The 23,262-nt window shown below is 30.5% G+C and overlaps 1 protein-coding gene across 1 annotated transcript; it reads right to left on the bottom strand.

Moving 5' to 3' along the window:
* Nucleotides 1-7,806: 7,806 nt before the first annotated feature.
* hbn (aristaless related homeobox homeobrain) lies at nt 7,807-21,636 on the bottom strand. Its single transcript, XM_015512986.2, has 4 exons — nt 21,418-21,636; nt 14,182-14,429; nt 11,186-11,273; nt 7,807-8,648 (listed from the first exon to the last, which is right to left on the bottom strand). The coding sequence occupies exons 1-4, from the start codon at nt 21,491-21,493 to the stop codon at nt 8,173-8,175; spliced, it is 888 nt and encodes a 295-aa protein (XP_015368472.1). The 5' UTR covers nt 21,494-21,636; the 3' UTR covers nt 7,807-8,172.
* Nucleotides 21,637-23,262: the final 1,626 nt, after the last annotated feature.

Here is a 23,262-nt window from a genome sequence, read left to right as displayed (position 1 = left end):
ACTGTCTTACAATGACCATAATGTTTATTGTTTTATGCACATCATTTTTTACTATACAGATTGTCCCGTGAGCAGTGACGTATTTAGGTGGAGGCTAGAAGGGGCGATCGCCTAAATGAAAACCTAATGACAATTAAAATGAAAAATAATATAAATTAGTTTTTTTTTTTTTTATCAATAATATATTAATCAAAAAATAATAATTTTTATCAATAATATGGCTATACAGTTATCAGTGTTATCACTTATTAGTGACTTATCAAAGTATAGAAAACATTAAAACATAGATAATATATAATGGATAGGTGTGGAGATCCGCGGGCGAGGTACAACAAGTTTCCTCCGCGATATCTCAAACGTTGACGAAACGGCTCAGGCGCGCCGTTTGGAGGGTGAATATTACTGACGTCGTATTTACCTCCGACAATCACTTCCACAACTTAGTTATATGGAGGTAGGAGCATTCATTTATACTCTCCAAGTACCACGATTCAAGAGCGTTGAGATGATCTTGTATGTAAGAGGAAGCTAGGACAGGGTCTGAGCTGGTTGTTAATATGGCTTTGTCGTCAGCGAAGTCACCGACTAGAGTATGGGGTGAGGTGGGCTGGTCTGAGATGTAAAGATTAAAGAGCATTGGGGCAATTACTGCACCTTGTGGTACACCTGCTTTTATTTCGGTAGGAGAAGAAAAAGAAGAACCTACTCGTACGGAAAAGAACCTATCTTAGAGGTAGGATTCGAGGATCAAATAGTAGTAGCTAGAAAGTAGAAGTTTTAATTTGTTAGGAGACCAGAGTGCCAGACTCTATCAAAAGCTTGAGAGACGTCGAGGAAAGCACCAGTGCAGTTTAATTTTTCCTCCGAGGCATATGTAATTTTGTCAACCAGTCGATGGACCTGATGGATCGTTGAGTGGCTGTTGCGAAAGCCAAATTGGGAGTCAGGCAATATTTTGGCTTCTTCTACTATAGGCAGTATTCGTTTGAGTAGTAGTTTTTCGAATAGTTTGGAGAAGGTTGGATGGAGACTTATAGGTCTATACGAGGAAGGACAGTCAGGTGATTTTTTTGGTTTTAGTATGAGTATAATGATAGAGTATTTCTTTAATATAGGAAAGTATGATAAACGAAGCATTGAATTGTAAATTTGAGTCAGAAAAATTATGGTTTTCCTGGGAAGGTGCATGAACACTTTCGTTGTAATAAGGTCAAATCCAGGTGATTTTTTGGGTGTGTTTTTCTTTAAATAAAACTCAACTTCGCTAGGTTGGAAGGCTCTAGGAGGAGGATACATTGGAAGAGGAGAGTTAAGATAGTTTTCAATTTCTTGTTTTTTGGTTGGAGAGATAATATTATTGTGTGGCTGAAATGTGTTAGATAGATGGTTGGAAAATATGTCGGCTTTGGATTGTTCAGATAATACCAAGCTGCCATCGCCCATCAGCATTGCGTAGAGTTGGAGGAGGATTGTGTATGCGTAGGAGTTTCCTAGTGGCTTTCCATAGGGAGCCATCTATGCCAGTGAGAGAAGAAATATAGTTTGCATAAGATTTGGATTTCAGATTTTCCAGCAGACGTTTTAGTTTTTGGGTAAGTGCGTTGTAATAGGATTTGTCTATAGGATATTGAGTTCTTTGCCAAACAGCACGAGCGCGGCGTTTTTGCGAGATGAGAGTTCGTATGTAGGAGGGTAGATGAGGGGGAGACTTAATGTGTGAGGATATAGGTTTGGCTGAGTCCCATACAGCGGTTTGGATATTAGTTGTGAGTAGGTTTACTGCATCATCGATATCAGAGGAGTTCTTTAAGCGGAGTTTAAGTGAAGTTTTTTCGGATAGAATTTTACTGAATTTGTCCCAGTCAGTTGAAATTTGAGATAGAGCTGAGGCATTGATTTTAGATGGGAGAAGGCTGTCTAGTGAAAGCAAGACTGGTGAATGGTCTAAGCAAGAGCCATTGAGATTGAATGTTTGAGTGTGAAGATTTCCGGGAATCTTAGCGACAAAAATATCCAGTATGTCTGGCATTTTGCGACGGGAGTTTGGCCAGTAGGTGTAATTTGAAGGTACAACGATAGTAGAGCTGGTGGTTGATAGTGATTGGAGGAGAGAATTTCCTCTGTGGTTTGAAGCGTGACAACCCCACTGTTGGTGTTTTGCGTTGAGATCGCCACCTATGATGTAGTTGTTGTTGAGGATGGAGAAAAATTCGAAGAGTCTGGCTGGAGAGATAGAGTGTTTGGGTGGACAGTAAACAGCTGCGAAAGTGATAGGGATATTATTAAGTATCAGAGGTATTGAACAGGATTGAATGTCATTGGATATGAAGCTTGGAAGTGGAGTGTATTTAAGTGAAGATTTTATATATATTGCGGCTCCTGCATGTGTGGTGTTGTCGGGGTGGTTTGGATAGGAATCATATCCAGGGAGATTAACGTATGAGTTTGTGGTGAAGTGGGTTTCAGATATAAGAACAATGTCAATTCTTTTTTCCTGAAGGGTGAAGAGTAGTTCATTTTTATGGATTTTTAGTCCGTTTGCGTTCCATAGAAGGGTGAGGAGAGAGTTAGAAGTATTAGAGTTAGGCATTAAGTTTAGTATCAAGGAGCTTGGAGATGACAGAAGTAAGGAGAGTGATTAGAAGATTGATACTAAACTATCTATTTGAGTTCGTCTTGGAATTTGGAGAGAACGTCGCTATCAATTGAAGATTGGAAGTTGGTGAGCTGGTTGGTGATGCAGGACGTTGAGGAGGCTACTTTTGTTGAGGTTTCTGGTTAGGGTTGATCGAGGTGAAAGGCTGACGGCGGCGGTTTTGGAGCTCCTTATGAACAGTGCAACCTTTGTAATTGGCTGGATAGTTGCCAAAGCACGACGCGCAGGTGGCAGGTGTGTCTGGCGTTTTTTGGCAAGCTGAAGTTGGATGGGGCTTGCCACATTTAACGCAGCGTGGAATATAGGAACAGTATGCTCTTGTGTGCCCGTAGGATTAGCAGTTGAGGCATTGTGGAATATCGCGGCGCTGGTGGGGTTCCTCTACTTTGACTACTGTGTGTAGGAGTTTTTAAAAATAATAAATAAATGAAGACCTTGTCTATGTAAGTCTAATAAAAAAAAAACAGATTTATGATATATTTATTTTCTCAAGTAATATTGCTATGGGTAAACGACTGTATATAGGATTGTAAGCGGAACGAGGAATGTATAGTGTATTGGTTTTACAATGATGTTTATTTTTTTTATTTTTTATTCTGTAAACACCTTTTCTCCCTCTAAACTTGCTCAAAAGTATCAATCTTTTCTGAAAAGTAATGTTCTTGAGCTGGTACTTTAGAAAGGTAATTGTTCGATTTTTGAAACGATACTCGAAATAAAAGCGATTAAAGGAGAAAAACGTACGATTTCATGATTTCATGATTTTATAATATTAAATAATTACGGATGACGTTTTCTACCAGAAATATTGCTTCAAATGAAAAATGACAAGAGATCTTTTTTGTTGAATTTTGGATTTTGTTCCTTATGGTTTACCTAACGTTCGGAAAATTTTAGCCATTCTTTAGCTATTTATAGACATTTCAATTTTGGAAGTTTTTATGTTGTAATTCGGTTAAAAACATTTGTAAAAACTTGAAATTTGGGTTGTTAACTTATATTTTTTTCATTTTTATGATATTTCCTAATTATAAATTATAATTATAATTATATAAATTACCTGTTTATATAAATCGTTCTTAAGCTGTTCTTATAACGCTTTGCTTATCACCATAGAAACGAATATATAAAATTAAATAAAAAAGATTCCCTCGTCCGCTTATAATCGTTTTTTATCGAATGCAATCATTGTATTCAAATCAAATACAGTAAAATTACACTTACTATCCTGTCCGAGGACCGAAGGGACGATGGACAAACATCCACCACCGAAATGCTGACATATACTTTTCTTATTATTTTAAATTACATTTTTGAGGGTAAAGGAAATGCATATTTTTTGTCGATTACTATTTAGTATTTTTACATAAATTCAAATATAAATGTTTTGTACTTATACTTATTCACTGAAAACACAGACAATACGCAACCATTACGTCGACGAGAAGGTTTAACATTTTGTACAATATAATATAATATTTTTATACAAATGCAATACATTATTATGCACACAAACAATAACATTAAATAAAAGTAAATATATTATAATATACCTATAATATTATAGTTGCTTTTAGAAAACTTCTTCGAAATTAAATTGTTTTATATTTTTCAATAGTAGATAGCTAAGTATAGCATATTACATATAATACTACAAAATATGATTCAACGTCAAAAATAATAAAGTACTACAGTCTATAATTATATTAAGACTACTATAAATCATTTCAATGCACGTAATTCTTGTTTAAATGTCGTCATTTACATTACTGTGTTTTAAATTACAGACTATACAGTTGTTGAATAAATTGTTTATTATTCGGTATTTAATTATATGGTTAATATTTGGAAATATATATTAATAAAATAATTATAACATATATTATTGTATTTAAAAAAATTAACGGGTACCTAGTATACAATATGTCTTATAAAGTTATAAGGCATTTTTTGATTTTTATTTTATTGAGCACTCAAAAATTTTACAATTTTGATCTTAAACTATAATATATAGTCACCATCCGCAGTCTGCCGACTCCCCTGCCAAATGTGTACTATGCTCCGGGGATCATCCAACCAACTATCGTGGTTGCAGCATCTACAAGGAACTTCAGCGCCGAAAAACGCCTACCACTAAAAGTAATTTCTTAGATGATACTATCAAACCAAATATTAAACCTTATAATGTAAAAGAAAGTCACTCACTCGCAACAACAGCTTTACCTCAAGTCTCAACTTAATGACTAACTGGTACGAAAAATGGCGTATCAAAATAAACCAAAATAAATCAAGTCACACTACATTTACTCTCAAAAAGGGCGTATGTCCAACTGTTACATTTAACAACATCCCAATTCCCACATAGGATACAATAAAATACCTGGGACTCAATTTCAACAAACGACTAACATGGAAAAATCATATAGGTACAAACCAAAAGACTGACTCTCAACGCTCGTATCGGGCGAAGGCCCTATAATATCGAGAAATAATAAACATCAATCCAAAAGTCAAACTTCTAATTTACAAATCTCTCCTGAAACCTATTTGGACTTATGGTGTACAGCTCTGAGGTTCAGAAAAAAAATCCAACACCAATAAAATCCAAGTATTCCAAACCCTAGCTCTTCGACGACTCTCCAATGCGCCACCGTACGTCTCAAACTTAACATAACATTTAACGATTTCCACATGAAAACCATCAATGAAGAAGCTCAATTCTTTTACTCGCGCTTCCACATGCGACTTCTATCCCACCAAAATCCTCTTATTAAAAACCTCTCCTCTCTAACTCTCCCAGGAAATCCAATGCGTATGCTAAAAATGAAAGTGTCGTGACCTCCAACAATTACAAGTTAAAATATACAAAATATATATACACACAATTCCAACCATCAATAATTAAAAAAAAAAATATATATATTTATCGATAAATAATAATTCATGCTAAGGGTTGCCAGTGGGTGGCTTCTTAATCAATATTTTTCACGTCCTGTCTTTTCTTAGCACATTATTGAACATACTTGTATATAAATGAAAAATAAAATTCTATACTTAATTCATTGTCAACAAAATAATTATATGATAATTATTTTTAAATTCTTTTTTTTATATAATAATATTTATACATTTAGTATAGCGACCGGGGTAGGTAGTACTAGGTACGCATACACTTATGAAAGATACGATTAATATAATAATATGTAAAATGGGTGGTTCAACCAGCTCGAAAATTTTATTTGTAGTTTACTATAGCTAAATAGCTTCTATGCTTCTGAACGGTTAAGTATCTGTAGCAAGTATATAGGTACCTCCTACTTAATTAATGAAAAAAAGGAACATTTTTAGAAACTTGTCAACACTTATGTGTGCAAAATATAAATAAAAAATATTGCTTTAAACTTATTTTGAAGAAGAGTGATCGTTGTTATGCATAATATTTTCTATCTTTATTAAATAAGTACCCACATCAGTAAAATTACGGTTAATGGCTTCAGTAAACAATTTTATAGAAACTCTCCACGCATCTAAACGGTATAAATTATAATATCGTTAAGCATACTGCTGCAGTACAGCTATTATAATACAATACATATACTTTTACGAAACATATTTACATTTAATTCCTAAGGTTAATAGGCTATTATAACTAGAGAGTTTAATATTTAAAATTGCACTACTCAATAAAAGCGCGTATAGATAAAATATAAATATAAAATATACCCTTTTAATACCGTGCTATTCAATAAAGTACAGTGTGTTGTCTGTTACTCGGTTACGAGTTTTCAATAACAGTCTTCCATATAATTAATTGCGGGCATAACCAATAACTTTCAATACAAAAATTCTGTAAATATTATATTAAATTACAATCTCGAGAAATTTAATGTAGGTACAATATGTTACCTACGATATAATTAGTTTACAAAACTCAATAAAAAAAATTATTGAGTACATACCTACCTACAACGCGCTTAGTTAGTTTTGAAATAAGTTCAAGTTTCAAAAAATGTGCAAATAAAACATGTTTAATACGTATTAATGTATATTATATTAAATATGTATTTAGTATAACATAATAAACAATTATAAAGAAGATGGCCTTACGGACGACGGTCGAAGGAAAACGTAAACGTCAAAAAAAGATGATGGATGATGCATTTATATATTTTTTTAATAAATCAATACTTGATACTACAGCTATAACAACAATAATATAAAATATTGTTAATTATAGCCGATTAGGTATCAATGTGTGTACCAAAACGATATTACGAAATACTGATTTTCCTAGTATGTTGTAGTACTTGGGATGACACAGACTGACGATTAACAGTTTAACATTAATTGTACCTATTTTATGAAAGGACAATAATTTGGATGGGCATATTATTCGACCAGGTAACGATAAGGGTCGACGATGGGTATACTTATAAATAACATAATATAAATTATCATGATGTATGACTATTTAATTTAATTGAAGCAGAACATTTTTAAAAAATTTCAAAACTTTGTTTTTTTAAAAATATTAAACCAATATTATCGTTCGATTTAGTGACGAATGATTTAGTATTATAGACATCATTATAGACGCACTTGAGTTTTTAATCATAGAATCGGACCTAATGAATACAGTTAAAAAATTGTCAAAAGTGTAGACGGCTCGAAGAAATGCAAGTATACAAAATCAAAAGAAAAATCAACCGATTGGAACGCATCTGCCACCAACACCTAGAAATGATTCTAGATTAAAAGATTTTACAAAACGTCGGCAAACAAAATTGTAGACTCTGACATATAAAATATTTTTTATGATTTTTTTAATAAACTTTAAGAAAAACAAGTGAGCTAAAATGGGTAATGTCAAATTGTCAGTAGCTCAAGCTAGTATAGGTAAGTATGTACTTACATCAATTACACCACGTTCGAGTATTAACGGATCAACTGTAGGTACATTATGTTTATAAAATAATTTAATAATACTATATTTACCTCATTCTCATATATAATATTAAAATTTACAAATTTAATAACCGGTTTCTGTGCGTATTATTTAAGTATAGCCTATACGTCCCCAGAAATATATATAGTTGTTATGTTGTTGTAATTTGTTGCTGTAGAAAATGGTAAAAATAAAAAATAAAATGTTTGCAATTATCGTATTTGTTATAATTGTACATAATAATATAATGGTAATATTGGTAAAGGCATTTATAAAATAACCTACGAAAAAACATTTTTATACTTTTTTTCTTTTATTTAAACTCTAATCAATAATTGTACATATTATACATAAATCTTATTAGGTCTGAATGAAAAAACACTTTGTATACAAAAACAATAATACCTTAAGTTGGGGGGACGATGGTCAATAATAATAATTATTGGGTATATATGGTAAGGGGGTGGCTCGAAGCTAAATAATAACTATATAAAGCCATTGCATGGTTGCTATATTTGTATGTGATATATATTATATGTGTGTGTATAATATACCACTGTGGCCGTACACATTAACAGGAAACGTTTCCCATCAAAACGGATGCCGAACACCTGCTTGATTCGTCGTTGTCGTCGTCATCCTCGTCGTCTTCAACGTTCCGGTAGGGCGATCGGCTTTCGGCTGCGGCGGCGATTGTGGCCGCGTCCACCGACGGCTCGTGGAGCGGTGACAGCGCCGCAGGACTAGACGATCCCGCGGACGACGGGCTGTGCGGTTCGGAAGACGAAGTCTGAAGCGCGGCAGCCGGCCACTGGTTGGCGGTGATGATCCGCTCGGACAGCGCCTTGTGCACCGACGACTGGTATGACGCGGCCGCCGCGGTGGCCGACGGCTGGGCGGCGTGATGGTGGTGCCATGGCAAGCCGAGAAGGAACGCGGACGCGGCCGCCGGATTGAACACGATGCTCGGCCAGAACTGTTCGGGCGTGAGGAACGGCAGTGGACCTCCTAACGAGGGTGCCACCGGCAAACAATCGTTTCTGAACACTGTAAATAACATATTTTATTCGTTTATATTTTTAAAAAAAAACAAGACGATATGACCAATGATTTGGTATTTCATATTATATCCAAATATTATATTAATCAAAAAACATTAGATAGATATACATAATTCCTATAATATTATAAGTAATATAGAAATAAGGAATACGAACATTTAACATTTGCATGAAATATAATACTATACCTAAATAATTCTACACAAATAATTAGTAGTATTCGAAAGAAAAAATTCCCAATATAATATAGTTTATTTACAATGATTGGAAAAATCTAAATAAATTACAGTAAAACGGTATATATTTATGCAATGTAAATTGTTTTACAAAATCTATTTTGTTATTTTGTTGTTGTTTAAAAATAAATAACCGATACTCTATAGACTAGTAGGCACATGTAATATTATGTTCATCAAATATTATATTTTATGCTATCATTTTTCAGATAATGCGTTAAGGAAATTGTAAATATTGTATAGTTTTTTAAATGTTGGCTCTTTACACCACAAACCTTTTCACACCGCTTTTACAATACGTAGACCTTATTTATAAATTAGTATTAGTATATTACAGCTAATTGTATAATATTATATGGAATTATAGTATAACTATAATAGTCACAATAAAACTTGATGGAACAGTAAGTTCTTCACTTTCAGCTATCATCAAATTCATCACAGAGGCAGAACTACAAAATAAAATTTGAACACTGTAAAATAATATAGTTGTCAATGTAAACTCAACCCAATGTAACTAAAATTTTGTAACCCAGTGGCCTATGTCACCGAGCGTATATTTCGTTTTAATAATTAAAAAAAAAACTTGATGGCGAAAAATGGTCAACACCTACTAGCTGGTAGGTCGTAGGGCATAGATATACAGTGGCGCAAATTAAATGGGTTTTTAAATACTTAATTTCTATAAGTTATTTTAAATTTTTACAAAATATTTAAAACAGTAACTAATAATTTTTTTTGGAAAATTTGTTGATTAAATTCATAAAAGAATCATTCAATTTAAATTTTCAATTTTCAAACATCATGCTAATTATTATTATTTATAGAAAAAATTGAAAATGGCATCCACCGTCCATCAAGTATCCTAGTTGTAACATTGACTATATTAAGGTTTACTGTTGTCCGCATATCACTGGTATTATGGAAAAATGCGTTAATGTTCCCACCCTCGCATATACACCAATAGATAATGGCGGGCCTCTACTGTATATAGGGAAGCTTATTATAGCATCCCCACAATTAGTTCAATTATCTCAAGCTAAATATACTTGGATGTTTAGCTCTAAATAATATATATGATATTACACCTAGGTATATATCTTTTTCAAGTTTGTCGTTGAATTAATAGTAAAATATATAGTCTATAAATGTATATTAAACTATTTTTTAAAACTAAAATAAAAACATATTTTAAACATTTTTTACTGCAAATTATGACAATATATTAAAGGCATATGCAAACACATAAGCATTATACATATAAATATACACACACATACGCAAGACATTTTTTTGAGGCTTAGAAAACCTGATTGAGGTGATCAAGCTACGTTATCCTACACATACCAACGAGTGCTATGGATATGGATATGTTTAAGGAAAATAATTCACCACACATTTTAATAAAATATTTTAACATTAAGTTTTATATAATTATAATATCTTATAATAATATATTTATATATCTTTATTTTATACATTATTTTTAATATGGTCATTTTAGATAAAACTGTTATGGTTTTACATCAATATTTAATATTGCAAACAACGTTATAAAGTTGATTATTTTTTTACTGTGCATGTTGTACCTTTATTTTTTTACAATTTACAAATAATAAATAGCTCACAAAAAATGTTAATTTTATAAATTGATAATAACTACTATGTTTTATTCGGATTACAAGTTAGGTTCTAAATGGAGCAATTAATGTATTGGTTTTACAAATGATGTGTGTTTTAGTTTTTTTCATCTGAAAATACTTTCTATAATAAAAAAAAATTAATAAACTAAAGGGTTGTTTCTGGTAGAAAATCTTGTATAGGTAGTAATTTTGGGAGAAAAAGTAAAAAAAAAATGTTAATCACAGTTTATATTATATTTGATGTGATAGTTTTAGCTGATTGGTAAATTAGATAAGATTTACTGATATAAGTAGAGTTTATGTGAATCGTGATACTCAACTATCATCTTGTTGAGTATTAAAATTACACTTAATAAGATCAGTATTACGAACAGTTTTAATTTTAAGATAATATTGATTGTAAAGTAAAATTACCAAACAATTTTTATTTTTTTGTAATTATTTTAAATGGGGATTATACAAACTAAATTAAAAAATATATATATAATAAATATATACCTACCTAGGTGCATGGAAAACACATTTTCTGCGTAAGGTTTTAAATGTTAATACAAACTGCAGTTTAGTATATGTTATAACTTAGGTAAGTATAGGTGATTAATAAAACTTTACATTTTATAAAAATAAAAATAGTTATAACTCACATGTGTGGTCAGGTATGTATGGATTGGATTCTCTGCCCATTGATTTTTCTCGTTTTCTCCACTTAGCTCTACGGTTTTGAAACCATACCTATGTACAACAAAGAAATCATTATATATGTATGGCACGTAGAAATGTTACTACTCGATTCTATACTTGAGTATTAAAATTACAAATTTATTCAGTACTATCACGTGCTTATTGTGAATAAACAATTTTTTCGGGAAAAGAAGAATGCTTATTTTAAATTAAGAGTTATAAAAATATGAAATAGTATACCGATATAGTATAATAGGTATATAATATATTGTATAAGCATGAAATATTTGTAGTAATAATACTGATTATTACGATGAATATGGGTAATGGGAATTACCATTTAACCATAATTCGAGAAATTATTTTTTTTCAACCCATACAACGTGGTAAAAGTAATATACCACTCTCAGAGAATATTTATTATTAAGCATACAATAAGCCGGTACCGTTTTCAACCTAAGTCCATATATCAAAATTGTTCCTTTTCATTTTCCTTTAATGATCTGTTATCGTCAAAACCATTTCTATACTGTATAAGATGTTTAAAGTGAAGTTTTTTAATATCTCTTATATTCCAAAATATTATACATAGCACTAAGCTACCAAAAGTAAAATTATAAGATTATAATCCACTACACAAATGGAATAATTTACTGGCAAAATATTGTTCTTGATGAAATAATATAGTGAATATTAACTAAAACAAAATTTTGTCTACAACCGATCTACTTTAACGCGGTGGTTACATTCAGTTACGGCACGCGTTCTGAATGCAAGCATCGGCTGCAGGTGTCATTACTATAACCTCCCAAATGGCTGACCAGTGATCATCCGAGTTTTAGCGACAAATCCTCGCCAGTCAGCATACATACGAGTACACGTGTTCTAATCAACCGTAAATTCCACCACTGTAATAAGTCAATACTGCAGTAGTGCAGTTCCCACCCGTTCTTGGTCTTTGAACAGGAAAAAAAGGTACACTTTTAGTGAAAATGTGTTATGATTGTGCCCATTATATTATTCGTCATTTGATATTTTAAAATATTAAGAATATTTAATTAAGAATTAATATTGAAAAATTAAAATGATAACCGCGAACAATATTAATTAACAACATAAAATTACACCATGTATATTAGTTAATGTGTATGTACCTATTTAGGTATATTTTATTACTATGTGTATGCAGTGAAAAAAAATATAATATTATTATTCCTCTCTCCGATTAAAGACGATTATGTTTCAAATACCATTTACACCCTCCTATCCACCTAACAAGTACCGTTACCATGCGAAACGATGACAGCCATTGGAGATTGTTATCACGTATTATATAATTAATTTAGTTTGGCTTAACGGCGTGTGCTTGGAAACTAAAAGTAAGAGGAGGGTATGTTTATTATATTTATATCGATGAATATGAAGAAAGGGAGGGAAAAAATCCCTTTTTTATTGGCCAGGTTAAAATATTGACAATACACTTAAAACGGGAGTTTAATAAACCGGTGGAAGTTTCGGCACCCGAAGGCCATTGTAGGGCGATCTGGCGGCGTCGTCGGCGGTGGTGTAGGAGGAGGAGGAGGGTTAATGCTCTATTTGGACGTCCGATTGGGGTTGATTGTGCGCGTCGCGCGCGTACAAGGGTGTGTTGTGCAACACAATGGGACTCCCCCTATGCACATAGACTACACGAACAATGCACTTAAATGATCGTTAGGAAATTAGGGAGATGTTAAATCAGTTGTCGAGAAATTGCACCCCAATTAACTTGTAATTCATTACCAGAGAGACCGCGCGCGCCGGGTTTTAAGTCCATCTCAATTGGTTTATTGAATCGTTTAAAGAGCGAGACAATCTACGGCGCAGGCGGTGGGCAGAAGGCCTAGGCAATAGAAAACGAGAAAAAGGGAAAGAGTGAGTGAGAGAGTGACTTATGTAGGGGAGAGAGATTTACACGTATATAATGTAGAGATTTTGTAGCCTCTTTCTCTCTTTTTTACCGTCTTTGTGTGTCCGCTAAGTGTTCTGCGGTACACAATTAGCGCGGTGTTTTAGTGCGGCTGTAAACTCGAAAGAAAAAAATCTATTAATCTCTCTCCATTGTTTTCCACTGCTTTTGGAATTATTTAAGTCTCACGTCGTCGATGTGGTGGATTTCAATTAAGCTGTTCCGCGTGCGATTCCGGAACAAAAGGATATATAATATAGCCATACGAGCAACCATATACACAATTAAGACCCGAAACGGAATCTCTGCTAGGGTGACCGTAAAAGACAAATAATTATAATTGCACTATATACATAATTTGTATCTAGTCATTGCATCGTTAAAAAAATGATGTTAACTTTAATAATTGAAATGGAAGAGCAATGCATGTGTTAATATTGTGTATAGGTTGTGAATAAATATTAATAATATTTGTTGGTACGTACATATTTTGTTTACCAAATAGATATTTTACTACTGCATTAACAAATTCGTACAGATTTATTTTGTTATAATATAAAATAATTATCCAGAATCTTAAAATCCTAGTTTGTATCGGTGTACAACATATTGATTGTCTACTTATATTGCTATTTTTTTTTTATATAACATGTCCGTAGTTAATTTTTTACAATTATTATAATCATATTATGAAATATATTTGTATTTTTTTCTTCGATAAATGGATTGGGAGACTTATAATCAGTTTTACAAAAAATTATGTGTTTTGTTTTCAGATAATATATTTTCACGAAGAGATAATTATAGTAAAAATGTATCCATGTGATTCAAACAACAAACTTAAAATTTTATTGAAGTACTAAAAAAGAATATTTCAAGGTAAAATCTATTTGATTATTATTATAACTGATAGCTTTGTTAATTTGTTTTTAATTGCAGGCACGTTCACATAAATTAGTAATTAATAAAAAAAAAATATTGAAATTTGAATGTATAAGTGAAGAATTTTACCTGCACTCTGGCTTCACTGAGATCCAATCGTAAGGCGAGTTCTTCTCTGGTAAATACATCAGGATATTGAGTTTTCTCGAAAGCTCTTTCTAATTGATGTAATTGATATGTGGTAAATGTTGTTCTACTACGGCGAACTTTTCGTGGTTTATCGTCATCGTGTTCGTCGGACCGATGAAGGGATGGGTCGGTACCACTAGCAGCATATAATGCTTCCAATTTCGATTGGCAATGAACACTCGTATTTCCTAAAAAAAAATATATATATATATAAAATGGTCAAATAATGAGTATTCATTGTGAATATATACAGAATAAAAATAATCGAAATTATAACGAAAAAAAATCTCTATACTTCATATTATATTGACTGGAGATATATGTACTATAAGCGCTTTGAACCCATTCCTTAAGAGGACACGGTACCCTCATGTGTTGTTTCCGTCTTACAAGTGCGTTGTAAATCTTAAAATACTTATAACTCGCTTCAAAATTAAAATATAGTAATAAGCCCACGAGGTCATCTAAATAATATTCTTACCTTTAAATTATATAAGAGGTTAGTTAACTCTAATTTTTAAACTAATGGAGCTAAACGTGATCTGCTGAGCGTAAAATTGGTCATACTACGCACTTGTTGAAAAATAAATATGTTCCTATTAGTTCGCTCAAGAGCTTAAAAACAAACTGTTGAGGCTATCGCAATTCGCAGTCACAGTGTGTAGAATTGTTCGAGTATAAAATGATCAATTACCTAGGTATACCGTATACATAATATATATAAAATAAACTCATATTCATACTGTTATTTCCTTTCGCCAGCAGGTTTGATTAATACTAATTTGGTACATACAAAGTTCATAAACGATTATTTATTTTAAAGTGGGTTCGTAGATCTATGAAAATTTATTTTTATGGTGGTGTTGGTGACGGAAATGAAGGGCGTTAAAACAACCGGAGAGAGAAACGTTGTCGTTGTCAAGTACCTACTTAACCGTATATATGGCGGAAAGAAGGATATCACCTTATAGGGCCATACGATATTCGTACTGAGTATATATTATAGCTATACCTTGATTAATGAGGGTATTATTTCAATTCAAAACAGACATTTTGTATATAACTGAACAACTTTTAGTTATATGCATAAAAAGGAAAATCATCATAACCAATAAATCTGGTGTAATATTTTTTATGAATTAATAATCAACATTTTGACCATTGTTTCACTTTTGTAATAGTGCTTTGTGGTACAAAATTTTTGAAAATCGTACAATTCATTATTTTAGGGTAGATTTTTGCTATAAAGGAATAAGGACTGTAACACATTTACATATCTGTTCCAACATTTGAAGTTAAAACTAGTTAATAGAATATTTTATTTTAATTATTATTTTAAGCTTTTTAATAAAGTTTAAATTATCATGCCATTTTCTTTGAATATAATGTTTTTATAAGGTATGAAAGCGCTTATTCATTCATCATTGCCCAAAATGTTGTATACACATAACATAGCGTGTAAGTGTAACATATATATATATATTATATATTATGCATATCATTGTTATTCATTATAGTATCTGTACAATTTAGACATTTGCTTACGTTTCGGATATAACATGACATAAAATCACATTTCCAAAGTACTATAGTTATAAAATTAATTAGTTAATTAAAAGTTAAATAGTTTAATTTTTAAATAGTTTAATTCTAAAACTGATTCGAATTATTTTCTATACATTTATGTGATAAGTACAGTGGAGTAAATAGAAATTAATAATTTCAGGGGGGGTGAACCCCCTCTAAATACGCTATTGGATAAGTAGTTGCTAAATTATATATTCAAGATCAAACCTCATCTATTTATATATTTTATTGTTTTAAGTTTTTCAAAAACTAAATTTACAATTTAACCATTTTGTTTTACACGCAATACTGAATTTGTCTATATCTTAAAATTTAGGAAAATACATTAAGTGAAATTTGAATATCATATAAGAAACTAAAGAAACCATTCTTTTTTTACTCCATGTATAAAATATTATAGCTGATAATAATAATTATAATAAATTAATAACATGTAACTATAAAATATCGTCAGCCTAGCTATTGTTATCTCATACGACCCTCGGCCATGCACACGCTACTCGAATGTAGCTGTACCTACCTACTACTGCTAGCACAAGTACATTGTGTAATATTATGATTGCTAAACGTGTACTGATGGCTCACCCTATAAATATTATCATTCTATAGGCCAATTGTTAAGGTTTTTGAGTTGTCTGTGTCCAAATGGACCGTCCGTAAAACATCATAGTGGACACCGTTTTACATATCCTAAACGTTTCTTATAAAAACAAAAAAAATTACTAAAGAATATAGATACGTGCAATTTACTAAAGAAGTAAAGTAAATATTCAATTCTGTTTTTGGACGCTGGCAGAACTGATCGCTCTATTGGTTGTACAACATACTATTATTAGTTTTCTTAATTCTAATGTCCCTTTGCAGTAGGAACTATTTTTATCTATTTTTTCAAAAACAATTTTTTAAATAATTATAATACATATTAGTCTTGATAGTAATTATGTATTCAATATTAAATCTATTATGATTTATATAGTAAAATTATTTCCACTTATATAGGTGGAAGGTCAAGCACACGAGATAGGCTTCATTACTTTTAGTATAATCATATATAAAAGGTACCTACTCACACATAAATTAAACTCTTGGTATATTATTTTGAAATTTTTTTTCTAATCTCACTAGACTATGGAGAAATAATAAAAACGCGTTCTGGGAAACGTCGATGAGTAATTTGTTTTTATATTAATTATTGCTCGGTTACGTTATTATTATGATTTCACCCTATATGCGCCCCATTAAAGCACTATGTACGTACTACCTATAGGTATAGGTACCTCTATACCTAATTACGAGTAAATGGCTGTAAGACCCATCGGGAACGGTGGCGGCGGCGGCGGCAGCGCGTACACGCACGTTGTATAGGTTCATGATATTAATCATGTATTAAAACGGTCATATTATAAGCCGCTTACGAGGTTTTTGTTATTGCGCGTTGATTGTATAATGCACCCCTCGCCCCCACTTAGTGTGTGTAATATATGTAATAGTAATCGGCTTACGGAACGTTCAGTTTCCAAATCGCTTGTGTACCTATGTATACACAATATAAATATCTACTCTGCCCCGGTATACGTTTCATATGTATATACATATGTATAATATACGATGTACAATATTTTATAATTATTTATGCGCCAAATGTACGAACTCGGCTGCAGTACGAAATTTCAATATGTGCGCAACAGATACGAAATGTACGTCCGTTCTACGCCCATTGTTGTGCACAGCACACATTCATACGCGCGCGCGCTCCGGTGTGTGCCCACTTGACTTCCGTTAAAATCCATTGAGTTTCCTGCCGTCCCTTTCAGATTTTCTACCGGTAGCCTTCATCCCCACCATCGTTTAGCTGGCCTCCTATCGCTCTGCGATCGAGTTTTTCGCACATAAACAGAAATATAATATATAATACCTTTGAACATAAAATTATTGTTATTAAAAGTAAATACTAAATAATATATCATCTAATACTGAGTAATACTTGACAATTAGTATAGTTACTGCAGGTAAACTACCTGCTGCTTATTTATTTTGTCATGATTTCGCTGAAATTATATACACACAAACGTGGTTTTCATTCATCGAAAGTAGGTTCTTTTTTAAATAGTGTATTATGATTTATTTCCAATAATTTATATTACCTAGCGTATAAACGGTACGTAGTAGGTACTAGGAATATTCATCGAGGAAGCAATGCAAAAGCAGTTCCCGTGGCGTCGTCGGTTTAAAAATGAAAAAAAAAAGTACTAGGTATATTAGGTAAGTACAAATCATGCATAGTGCCATAGTACCTATTATTACAAATTAATATCAATTTTAAAAAAAACCGTAATCATTTTCACAAGGTTTTTTCTAAGGTATATATGTTATCACAAAATAACACATTATGTAGTACCTATAAATGAATACTAACTTAGTATTACTAAGGTCAAAATGAAAATTATTTCATTTATAGCTAAGAATAAAAAGGTTCTATGTTGTTTTTTCGAAATTTACTTTTTTAAATATTCCTTAGAAGTTTTCACTGGCACATGTTTTAAACTAGTAATTAGTTTGATACGAGTTATAACGAATGAAATACACAAAGCAAAAAGGTTCTATTTCTTTGAACAAACCTTAAAAATGCTCTCCTGTAAAATAAGATATATACATAGAACCTTTCTACTCTCAGCCCTCGAATTATTATTATTATTTGTCTAGTTACTTTCGCAACTATCAATCAACAGGTATCATAGAATCAACATTTATAAAGACTATCACAATGGAGGAAAAATTGATTAAAACGTTTTAAAGTTTAAACTTTTTATTGCTCAGAAAGATATTTATATATGTATACATAGTTAGTACATACAGTGTCCCGCGAGGATTTACCGATTGCGATATCTCCTGAGATAATAAGTATATGATAAATCTGTATTTTTTATTAGACTCGCATAGAGAAGGGCTACATGTATATATTTTTTTTTATTTAATTAAATGTTTTGGTAAAAAAGTTTAAAAAATATTTTTTAATTTTGATCTATAGAGTTTAATTTTCTGAAAATTTTGAAATATTTATTTTGTAAATAAGAAAATTTACATGCCTTTTAATTCATTATATTTTAGTTAATAGTTAATATTATAATTTTCTCATACATAGTAGATATAGTATATAGATACCTATCTATAATTAATTAAATACTTATATTATAAATTATAATACGAGTATATTAGCATATTAAATACTTGTATAATGTATATTAATCTAATATTTTAAAATAATCATCAAGATATTAAGTATTTTATCGTCATAATCTATTTAAAATTAAATTTTTGGTGCTTAATTAAATTGAAGTCCTCTTTGAAAAAATTATGGATTTTCACTATTACCTAACGATAGTATTGGGACTGAATAATAATAATAATTTAATAACTGTTGGTTCAGACGGTTATTAAAAATAAACAGATCGATATTATTTAATCATTAATTTAAATTTAATTATTACTCAACTACCTTTTAGTAGAAGTGCATTATATTTAACTGCAAATTACATATTATTAAATCTTAGAAAATATATGCCATACATTCATCTTGTTAAATTTTTTAAATATTTTCAACTTTTTTATATTATATCTATTTTTGTCTCGGTTATCATATATCAAGATTAATTTATTATAATTGCATTCATTTAATTTTCTGATCTGTTTATAGTGAAATGGATAGAAATTTTATCCATTTCTCGCAACGGAACTTTTTTTTACACATCACGTTATTAAACATCATGGCTACCTTTTTTTTGAATCATATAAAAAAATGTATTTATATATGGAATATGTTTCGTAATCTATTTATCACGTAGATTACATTAAAATGATAAATTTTGATATAAAATTTGTAAAATCAAAAAATAATTTAACATTTTAATCAAACTTAAAAAGGTAACACTATTTAACTTATTATTTATTAAGCTCAATATTATTAACCTTAAACAAAAAATTATTTATTTTAAGGCAATGATAAATTTTAGTAGGATTTTAAGCAAATAAATAAAATTTATTCAAAAATTAAATAAAGAAATTGCAGTAAAACAAAAGTAAACAACACGATATAGCAAAATTATAACAAGAAATTTATGATATAAATTATTAAAATCATAAAATTAAAATTAAAAATCGAATACTTAATTGTTTTTTTAACAAGTAGTATATTACAGCAGTAATATTTTGATGATAGCACTCCGAAAACCAATATTTAATATGAAAAACAAAAAGTCAAGAAATTAAGTAAACATCGCCTTTGTTATTTATTGATGTGGTGCCTATAGCATGCTGAGAAGAACCTCTACTACTTTTTAAATTCAATAGTCGTTTCATATAATTTTTTTTATAATTATTATAGTGTTCCTGACGGGTGGGACACTTTTTGGCCAGTTCACTTTTCGGCCATTCTGAAATGACCGTTTCGGCCAGCACACTATTTTGATCAATGAAATATTCTTTTCACATTTTATTTTTGTTAAACTACTAAAACACTACTTTTTTAATTGACTGTATAAAATAATAATATATATAAAAAAAAATAATATATTAATTATATATACATTAAGATTCAATCATTTTGCATGTCTAAGTACTTTATTGATATATATATGATATATACATATAATATATGACAGCAGACACAATGATACATATATGTACACAGATAGAAACACACTGAAATATAATTGAACAATGATATCGATCGACCAGATATCGTCAAGAATAAGATACCTATAATACAATATAATAAAGATAAAAGTAATAATAATAATAATGAAATCAAAAATTACTGTATACGAGTATGCGTCAACAATTGTCAATTATTAATTTATAATAGATTGAATTAAGTTATATATTAAATAGTGTGTTGGGCGAAAACGGTCATTTCAGAATGGCCGAAAAGGGAAAGGTTTATTTTGGCCGAAAACGGTGCCGCCCTTCCTGACAAGGTCATCTAACTTATTGTCAGTTATTGATAACATTTAAATATTCTTAACAGTCATATATTTGATAATGCTTAATTATTTACAACAAATAAAGTCGTTATCAAAATTCAAAATAACAGGTACCTATACTGCATATTAAAATAAATACAAAGTGGTTATTATTGTATTGTATTTTATTTTATTATTTTAGTTTTTATTAATTTTTACACATTTTAATATGAGGTGAGTGTAGGTATCTACTTATTTTTCATAATATAATTTTTTTTTTTTTAGTTTATTATATTCAACTTAACATATTTTGAAACTTAAAAATACGTGTAACTAATTGTCTATTATGCCACTACTTCGCGCGTCGGAATTAAATCAATGTTCCCAAATGAATAATTACACAATATAATATAATTATGATGGATAAATAGTAAATACTATGATTCACGAATATCATATTAGTTTCAACTACCTATATAATTTACTTATGCTAGTTATACAAATTATTCAATTTAAACATATTACATTATAAGAAAGATATCATTATATCAATATACAGTTAATTAAAAATGAATCCATATGGCACCAAAACAATACAAATTGTCGATTAAAAATAATATTATCATCCTACCGTTCTTAGATGGATGAGTAGTTCCAAGAATTTGGTCAATGCTGTATACATTCCTGGTCGATTTAGTAGTATCCATATTGTATATTATCACTTAAAATGACTATGGTGACGACCACTACGTCTGCGTTATCGTAACTTTAAATGTGTAGTGTTGAATCCTCACCGTGATCGATGGTGTGGACCTTCTCTCACGTTCGCGACTACTGAATGACACATGGTGTGTTGGCGCTGTCGGGCTGAAAGGACCGGTGGCAGGCGTGCGCACCCCCGACCACCCCCCGCGTGACCAACCATTTGGGGTGGTTTTGGATGGAGGGCGGATGCGTGCGGCCACGATCGCCGATTTCATTGGGCACTTCACGACCCTACTCACGTGCCCTGCGCCCCGTATAATGACCATCATGCTAATATTTTGGTAAACGCTAATAATATTATATAATAATACAATAAATAATAAAAAGTTATATTTTATTATATAATTATATGATTTCAGATCACCACAAAATTGTTAACACTGATATACGATAATCTGACAACAACATTCAAAATACTAGGGCATAAATATTATATAATAATTAATATATATATATATATGGCTTAAAATACTTCTAGCTTACCAGGTTGGTTAACTCAGATATGTACCAGTGTATTTTGCATTTTCCTTTTAGTCATTTACTTAAACATTTTTATACTTTTAAAGACGATTATTCCATTATTAATTCATTTTTTTAATACTTTTGTATTTGAATAGGTAGGTATTCAATCTCCCCTTCATATTGTTATTGTTGATTTAAATGTACATAATACATGCATATGATTTTATATATAATATATTGTAATAACATAAAAATCTTTAAATTAATTAATTCATTTAATATCGTGCAACAATAATCCAGTAGCCAGTAGGTGTACTGCATTACTTCAATAACTTGGATTATCACTACCAGTCCAACGTGATTAGTAATAATCGTACTACTAGAAAAGATTTCCTTTCTGCCACTCATCCCTGTTCTACCAATTATGGGTTTTGAGATTGTCAAAAATACTAATATATACAATATACATAACCTGACCATATAAAGCAGTCTAGAAAAAGTTCTCGGAAAAAAAATAGCAAATATGAATTTTCTAATTAAAACAAACATTGCAATATTTTAATATTTTATCGTGAATGAAAAGTCTGTTGATTATCAATTGTTTGATGTTTAAATATTAAACATGGATATAATAACATCAAACAATTGATAATCAACAGATATTAAACATGGATATAATAACATAAATGAATAACCAATATGGTTGATTATGCTTAGTTCATTGATAAATTATTTTTTGTTAATTTTCTTTTACGATATGAATAGATTTTTATTTTAAATATTCCTCTGATTTAACCCTGTTATTAAATTTAAATATGTATTCAAATGCATACTTTCTTCGATTCTTCTTGATCACAAATATTGTATTTTGTTATGTTTTTTGTGTTGATTCGCATATAACATTTGGTATTATTATTTATGTGTTAATGATTATACAAATAAATGATTTCTAAATAGTTAAATCTTAAATTGTTTGCATTTTTAACAGGTAGGTTGTAAATGTTGTATTTATTCGTATAGGTACCTACTACAATTGATTTTTTAACATAATTTGTTTACATATACTAATATATTATTTAGGGCCAGAACGCCTGGAACTGATGAAATCTGATGGTGGGGGGAGAGGGGTTCTACAAAATTGTTGACTCCAAATACTAATTTACCAATTTACCCATAAGTAGTTGGTAATCAGATCAATAATGGCGAGTTCTAAAATATATTTTTGCCGTAAATCAAATACATATTATTT

Source organism: Diuraphis noxia, unplaced genomic scaffold (assembly GCF_037042655.1).
Source record: "Diuraphis noxia isolate RWA-SAM2 unplaced genomic scaffold, SU_Dnox_SAM2 contig0003, whole genome shotgun sequence".
NCBI classification, from domain to species: Eukaryota; Metazoa; Arthropoda; class Insecta; order Hemiptera; family Aphididae; genus Diuraphis; species Diuraphis noxia.
The sequence above is the reverse complement of the archived record's forward strand: the minus strand, read 5'-3'. Positions and strand labels throughout refer to the sequence as shown.